An 8144-nucleotide genomic window follows, 5' to 3' on the forward strand; every position below is an offset into this window, starting at 1 on the left:
GTCAATCCTTCTGAAATGCCACTGATTTTACAAATAAATAAATAATGTGCTGGTCAGTTTAGATTCTCTAAATTGACAAAGTTGGTCAGCAGTGCAGGGATACTGCTTGTGAATAAGCTGTTCTTCTAATGTTAACTCATCTTTACTGTTTGTTCTTATTTCTAGAAAATCTGAAACCATTGTTGCCTTCTAGTGCTCAGGATCAGCTCCACCTGCTAATTCCATGCAGGAAGTTTGACCTTAGCTATGATCTAAACTGTCATAGCCTGTGTGCAGATTTTCAAGAGGATATCATGTTCCACTTTTCTTTGGGATGGACTTCTCTTGTAAACCGTTTCTTGGGTCCTAAACAAGCTCAGAAGGTACTCCTGGGATTAGCAGATCCAAACCTACATGTGAGTCCTTCGGAGCTTGCGCTGCCATTGAGTGCCTTGTTTTACCTTGATGAGAATATACTGATTTTTACTCTTTGCCAGTGCTATTTGCATGCCTCCTGCTACCTTTCCCTAGACCCATTGTGTGAAATATTTCTGGTGAGGGTTGTTTTTATTGGATTATATTCAGGATTAGAATGGAACTAAAAACATCTCCTGAACTTTCTGCAGCTGTTACACAAGTTGGTTTTCCTTTGGATTGAACCCTTTGGGTAGCCTGTTCCATTTGTAACATTTGGATCCTTAGTTTGGAACCAGCCCTATGCAGACGCTTATTCTCTGTTGGAGGAACTGTCAAAGCCTCCACTGCTCCTCAGGAGTCTTGTTCAGATTTCTCTGCTGAAGGGTTTCCTTCAAGTAAATCAAAGCCTGAATATATGAAAATAAAACCCATCTGTGTAGTTCCTTAATGCTTTTAGAGACTCAGGCTGCCATGTTGCCATCTTCTAGATCCCTGGTCCTTTAGCCAGCACCCCGTCTGCCGCCAGCCTTCCCGCCGTAACTCCCGAGAACGTGCCCCAGGATGACTTTATGGTTCCTTTGGTGTTGAGTTTAGCCTCGCTGACATCCCGGACCTCCATGAGCATCATCGTTGTTGGCGGAATGGCAAGTAGTACTGGCAGCATTCCCTGCTGGAAGGGATGGCAGAGGCTGAGCTGCTCTGTCCTGCTTGGGGTGTAAAACAGAGTGTGCCATGGATTTGACACTGGGCCAGATGAGCACATGCAGTGCCCTGGATACCCACAGTCATGGGTCATGGATACCCACAGTCATCATGAGAAACCAGGCTAATCGCTCTGAGGATAGCTGGGCATATTCTCTGTGCCATAAGTCTGTGTTCAATGGCTGAATTAAATGGTGATCTGATGGTACCTCCTTCAGTTTGAATTTAGTTGGAGTTTGGTCCTTCCCTCATGAAAGAGCAGGAAGGCTTCTGTAACCTGCACGTTCTTTGTGCCATTGGGGACCTGCTCCTGTGAGTGTAGCTGTATTGCTCCGCAGTAGTATTACGGAAAAAATTCATTTTCTTAAATAAATCCAGTGGAAGGGCTGTGGAGATGATTTTAAAAAAGATGGGTGGAATTAGATTTTACTCTGTAGGGCAACTTATTTAAGCTAACGAAGATTTTCTTTCTCAGATCTGGAAAACCGTAGGCTGGAAACTGATCTCGTTCTCCCTGAGCATGTACGGGCTGCTGTACCTGTACGAGAGGCTGACCTGGACCACTCGGGCCAAGGAGAGAGCCTTCAAGCAGCAGTTTGTGAACTACGCCACCGAGAAGCTGCAGATGATCGTCAGCCTCACCAGCGCCAACTGCAGCCACCAGGTGCAGCAGTAAGTGTCACACAGGCCGGCCCCTCACTGGGCAGGCCACTGGCACTGGCCCTGCACGATGTGGGAAGGCACCTGTAGTGTCCCTTGGCGCATTTTAAACTCTCTCACTTGAAGAGAGTTTAAAATGCCCACCTGAAAAGGCCAATACCTGCATGTGTGGGTGGCTGATTGAGGTGCTCTGAAGATGGTGGCTCTCTTTTGTCCAGTGCCACGTGAGAGGTCATTCTAGTGGAGGCCAAGTTGCTCTGCCCTTGGAGTCCCTATAAGGATGAGCAGAGCTGCTTCCCCAAGGGCTGTTATGGGCACGTTCTGAGCAGCCAGTGGTGGCTATTCTGCACTGCAGGAGATGAATTCGAGAGCCTTTCTGAATGAGCTACACGGGAGAGGTGTTCTGCACCCTGGGGGCTAGAGGGCACATTAGCAGGCCTAATTTTCCAAAATAATAGTTTAATCAAAACACGTATTTTCAACAAGAGGCTAAGGAAGACAATCAGCTGGACATTGCTTAGCAGAGACAGGTGGGAAAGTGTTTTGGAAAGAGAACAGAAAAAAAGTGGAATAGTAAAAAGTTAAGCTTCAGTAGAGGAAAGAGATCCATCCCTGTGTCCAGCAGCTCTGTGAGGACATGGAAGAGTTGGGCTCAAACCAATGCTCCAGTAGAGAGGAGAGGGTGCTTCCTCTCCTGCCTGAGAGCTTGGATGCTGGCCCGGGCTGGTAACTGGGTTTGTTTTCCCTTTGTGTAAGGATGAGTTTTGCAACTGGGTTTGGAGCATGTGGCTAAGGAGGGACATAGGATGGGGTGCCCCAGGAGGCAGGTCTGGGGCACTCTCACCCTGCACAGGACTCACATTCATGTGAGCAGGGCATTGCATGTGGCACAGGGCACTGAGCTTGGGGCTGTGGGGCTGCTCTAGCACCTCCTGCCACAGCCAGAGCCCCATCTCAGACTTGTCCCTGTTAATGTTCTATGAAAATGGCCAGGCACGATGTTGGCATAGACTGAGGTGTGTTTGGTGTGTTGAGGGTTTTGTTTTCTAATTTAAAAAGTACCCAATTTTCCTGCTTTCTGCTATTCTGTAATCCCGTAACAGCTGGAGGCTTTGATTGCTCTGTTCTGCACACTGCAATGCTATGAGATTTTATTTCTTACTTTTTTTTTTAGCATCAACTCCTGTAAATCGTGATTGTAAACTTGTTTTCACTTTAGGGAAATGGCCACTACCTTTGCTCGACTCTGTCAGCAGGTGGATATTACTGAGAAAAACCTAGAAAAAGAAATAGCTAGGCTTTCCAAAGAAATAGATCAGCTGGAGAACATACAGAGCAGCTCCAAGCAGCTGAGGTAAGTCTTGGTGTGACTGGCCACAAGCAGCTCTTAGCTCTGCTGACTTCAGAGTGATCAGTGCCTACTATTACTCTGGAGTCGAACTAGGTTAGCTCAGGTGCAGAAGGGGATGATGCAAAGATACCCTGAACAGCTCAGGGTAAGTTAAATAAATGTATGCTGTTGCCTCAGTGAATTAGCTAACCTCCAGCAATACTATTTTTTAGATAATCTTTACCCTTATCTCTCTTTAGTGCATGAGAGAGAGGCCTTTGACCAGACTTGTAGTCTCCTGTCAGTAACTTGAGGGTGGCACCTTCCCAAAGCCCCGTCCCCAGAGCAGAGCAGGAGAGCAGCTGTGCTGTGTCGAGTCATCCAGTGCAGTACTGCTGGTGCAGTAGTAGGGGTAGGCAGAGGAGGAACTCCCAGCAGTTGGTGGTTCAGGGACTTGGCAGCAGCCTCAGCTGTAGTTTCCTGTTCTTTCCCCCTGCTGAAAGGCTGCCCTGGCTCTGGGCTGTTGCCTTCTGGCCTTGGGCATCCACCACCACTGTCAGGTGAATATCTGCCCCCCACAAACCTCTTCTAAAAACCTGCTTTTAGGTTTTATTAGTGCTGGGGGGTCTCAGTAGAGGAATAGAAATTAAACACTGATGTCAGTCCTGCCTTTGGGATGTTCCCAGCACTGAAGTAAATTCCTTGCTTTTGTTTGTTTTACAGAAATAAAGCCATTCACCTTGAGAACGAACTAGATCGCTTCACAAAACATTTTCTTCAAAAGAGTAAATAAAATGTCATTGTGGAACGTTCCTGGTGCTCCTTTGTAGGGCAAAGTAGAAATTTTACAGGTGACACTTCTACTCTGTGGAGTCACTTGAAATAATTTACATTTTTAATGTTACTCTGGGTGGCATTTTTTGTTGTAAAACTTGGACTCTGATGGTGAACCAAACTGAAGAGCTGTGGTACTCTTGAGTGTTATGTTTGTTTTGCAGATTTTGGGTTAAAAATTACCTTTAAACACTAAATTTTTTTGGGCACTAGACAATAAAACCCCAAATCCGTGCTAGTTTTCCTGAGTATGTAGCAGTGGCAAGTCTCGCTTCCTGGCATCCAGGACTTTAGGCAGGGAGAGAGCTTAGCCCAGTCTCCTGCTTTCACCTGCTAACGAATTGTCCAGGGATGGAGAATGCTGGTTTTCCGTGTGGGTTTGATTTTGTTTAGTGAAGGGAAGTACAAACTCTGGCGTGGGAAAGGACTCCGGCAAGTCTGGAAAGCAGGTGCCAGTGTGTCGGGCAGCAGTTCCTCTTCTTTAAAGCACAGCGAAAGATGGGGGTGAACGGCACTAAGGAGATGCAGTGGGCCACCTCCTTGAGCCAAGAGGGCACTGCTTAAGTAAAAGTGGACCTATTTCTTGCAGTTGGTAGCACAGTGAAGTGGTCCTTTGCCTGTGAGCACAGGGCTAGAGCCATGGTCCAGTGAGCTCAGGTGTGTCACCACCCTGAGCTCACAGCCAGGCACAGCAGGCTTTGCTGAGATGGTCTGGACAGGATTGGTGCAGGTTGGGTAGGGAAGCTCAGGGTGTCAGGACGGACCTGGAGCTCCTGCTGCTGGCTTCAGGGAGCAGGACATGGGGAAACCCCATCGCTCCCTGACCAGTGCAGCTGTAGCGGGTTCTGCTGTAGAACAGGTCTCCTTTAGGTCAGACTCCAGGCAGCTGTGCTGGAGTCCTTTCTTGCTCACCTGCAGCAAAGCCTCTTTAAAAAGCTTCTGCTGTTGCTGTCTGCAGTCATTCAACATCTACTTTTTTCTAAACTAGACTTTTTAAAATTATTTTAAAAGAAAAGCCTTTTCAGAGTATTTATATATTTTTATGGCAATGTTAACATTGACTAAATTAAAGATTCAGCTCTAAGGGATAGGAACTTGCTATGTTCCAGTAACTAAGGGCTATCTCATCAAGAAATAGAGGTAAGATGTAATGCTAGAGGTGTTAAGGGAAGACAACAGTTCCAGTGTGTTCAGGTGTTTGTTTGTTCTGACTGTGCATGGGGAGTCCTGGGGGTTTGAAGAAAACTCTGGCATCCACCAGTGAGTTAACAGCCCAGCTTTGGTGTGGGTGAGGGCACAGCTGTGTGTATCAGTGCTCTGTTTGTGGAGCATTTGTATTGACATTGTATCAAGATAAAACTTTCAATGCATGTGTTCTACAGTTATTTATTAAAAAAAAGTACTACCCCTGTGCTCTGGTAAGTTCTTTGGCAGCTCTACCCCAGGTGAGGACCTGCACATCATTCCCCCAGGTCCCGGCTGCTGCTGTGTGGCTGCTCCATCCCCATCCCAGGGACACCTGCAGGCCAGGGGCTGCTCTAACCCAACACTGACAACTGACCCAGGCTGGTTAAAAGCACTTGTTTATTGGTTACAATATCAACTCATGGCAACATCTTTCACTGAGCCACTGTACAAATACAAAGAAAAAGATCCATCGTGGAAAAAAAAAAAGCTATAAACAAAGTTCATAGCAAGTGATTTTTTTGTCACAGGGAAGTCTTTTTACAACAGCACTGTTAAAGAACAAATGGCACAAGTCCCTGGTTTTTTAATAGCTTAAATAAAAGCTTTAAGACTGTTTCTGAATACATACACAATCCAAAGGCAGTGCAGAATCACTTCATAATTGGTAACATTACCAAAGTTTTCCAAAGTAGTCAGCAACAAGTAAAAACAAAACAAAACAAGCTGATGAGAGATGCTGGGAACTAAAGGCAAAGTAAAATTAAGCATGTTTAGAAGCACTTTGTTTTGGACTCCTTTGGATGTAATATGTACTACAAGTGTTCAGATGCTTTTATTTAAAAAAAAAAAGAAAACACAAAGAGAGCACCATTGTGTAAGTAAAACAAAGGCTTGAAATACCTAAGACTATTCCACTGAAGTCCATATTAGTTAAAACCTAAACATACTGTGTGGTATAAGAATGTCAGGCACATGTAATCTGTTATCAGTTATATCAATTAGTAACACTGTTCACACATTTACCATAACAACACTGCATTAACATTCTGCATGTATTTTACATAACCAGCAATTGGATAAAAGGCTCTGGTGCCTCTGAAGTGTAGGAGGAGTGTGACCAGCATGCATGCCAGAGTACTGGATACACAGTGCACCATCAACCCATGCTAAGTACTTGTACAGGAAATGCTATCTCAAAACCAGCCATTCTGCTACACAACCATTGATACCAACTAGTCCAATTAGCCAAAACTCTCACCAACATCTTAAAGCACAGCACTAAACCTAGTGGAGGTGACAGTGTCCCCAGAGAGGACAGACTACAACTCTTGGAATGTTTTCACAATGTTTTCATTCCACCTTGAAGTAATTAATGTGAACTTCATTGTGGGACAAGCAGTTACACAACTGAAGTAAGGAGTCAGCTACTTCCAACCCATGCATTACAGTAAGGACACACTGGGACCTGCTGCTGCTCCAGCTCAGCTTTGCCAGGGCAAGGTCAGGCCCTGTCCTGCGGCAGGAAAAGCCTCTTTAATCCATGTTCCCTTTGGAATGGTACAAATCCTGTCACTGCATGGAGCTGTCAGCTCTGCCAGCACTGCCATGGATCTGCAGTTCAGCACAGCAGAGGACAGCAGTGTTTGGAAGGAAAAAGGCTGGAGACAGATGGAACCACGCTACATTACTGAAGTACACGAGCAAACATCAGCACGAAGCCACAGCAGCTTTCTGTGGTTTCCAGAATCTCAACCGCTTTCTCCACCAATAAATAGCCATCCAAGGCTAGATGGGAACACACCCAGGCTGGGCACTTGCCTGAAGGGAGAACTCTATTGCAAAGTCAAATCACATTAAAAAATGCTGACAAATTACCAAAATAAAATAAATCTTGTTACACCAAGCACATGGTTCTGCTTCCCGAGCCATAACCGATTGCCTTTAGAAGAGAGGCTGGGCAAGAGTTACTCTGCCACTGTTTGGCACAATGCTCTTGGTTACTCCAGTTCTGTAATGACACAACTTATTTGAAATTCAGCTAAGGATGAAGTTTGGCTGCAAACTTTTAAAGCCAGTGAAGATGTGCCCACTCACGCTGCAAGACCTGCTGTGAGTTTGCTGTCACAGTGCGGAGTCAGAAGTCACACAAGCTGCACACATGGGCCCACGACAACTGCAGGCACACACCAGTTTCTTTGAAATTCAAAGCTGGGGTAAAACCTTTTAAGTAAAACCTATCAAGGGTCATTTTATTTCCTTCCTTCTTTTAGGAGGAGTTTGAGCTTCTACCATAAAAGCCACCTCCACTTTAGCTGGGGCATCAACCTCAAGAGGTCCCTGCCAGCCGTTTGAAAACGGGAATGCCACAGCCTCACTCATTCCGTGGCATCACCCAGTATCTGTGGTACTGGAATGTGCTTGAAAACTAACCTACAGCCAGGGCAGTACTGGAACAGCAAACGTCACCTGGGCAGGATCTATCACAGGCTTCCTACAAGCTCCAAAGACACACCAGACGCCGTTTCCCCCGTTGTGCTCAGGCTGCTCCAGGTCTCGCGTGTACCAACACCGGAGACCCTCAGACCTGGGGTGACCGAGGAGCAGGGGCAGGCAGAGCTCTGTGATGCCGTTGGACACCTCAGCAAGTAGTTGGCATTCCTTAGTATTTATTTTAAAAGCAGCTGAATCCAAGAGACAAAAGCCATCCAACAATGACAGTGAAGTTATCGGCAGTAATACCTGTACAAGAGCCACTATCACTGTGACAGGCTACCTGAACTGGTAAGAAAAGTTATATACAGCTGTAAAATTGGTTTTGGAGTTTCACAAGTAGAAACCAGTTTTAATACCAGAATGTAAAAATGGCACCGGTCTTGGCAAAGGTGTTGACTAGGAAATTGGTTCAAAACACACTTCTACAGAAAAAAATTTTTTTAGAAAAAGAATATTTTCTTAAAATTCCTTAGTAACAAATTTCCAGAATGATTCACTCAAGGCAGCTGTGAGTTAAAAAAAAAAAAAAAAAAAAAAAAAA

The 8144-nt window shown here is 45.4% G+C and overlaps 1 protein-coding gene across 3 annotated transcripts in view; it reads left to right on the forward strand.

The window, feature by feature from the left end:
* MFN1 (mitofusin 1) overlaps window positions 1–5334 on the forward strand; it is a 22455-nt gene extending 17121 nt beyond the window's left edge. For 2 of the 3 annotated variants that reach the window (XM_017726917.1, XM_008644487.2), the window contains exons 14-18: window positions 166–395; window positions 885–1040; window positions 1574–1770; window positions 2978–3112; window positions 3812–5334. In XM_017726917.1, the coding sequence (XP_017582406.1) occupies window positions 166–395; window positions 885–1040; window positions 1574–1770; window positions 2978–3112; window positions 3812–3881 (788 nt within the window). In that variant the 3' untranslated portion in view covers window positions 3882–5334. The remainder of the gene's footprint in view (window positions 1–165; window positions 396–884; window positions 1041–1573; window positions 1771–2977; window positions 3113–3811) is intronic. The other variant, XM_017726918.1, reaches the window with a different exon arrangement.
* Window positions 5335–8144: the final 2810 nt, after the last annotated feature.

The sequence above is a fragment of the Corvus brachyrhynchos genome, unplaced genomic scaffold (genome assembly GCF_000691975.1).
Source record: "Corvus brachyrhynchos isolate BGI_N302 unplaced genomic scaffold, ASM69197v1 scaffold162, whole genome shotgun sequence".
NCBI classification, from domain to species: domain Eukaryota; kingdom Metazoa; phylum Chordata; class Aves; order Passeriformes; family Corvidae; genus Corvus; species Corvus brachyrhynchos.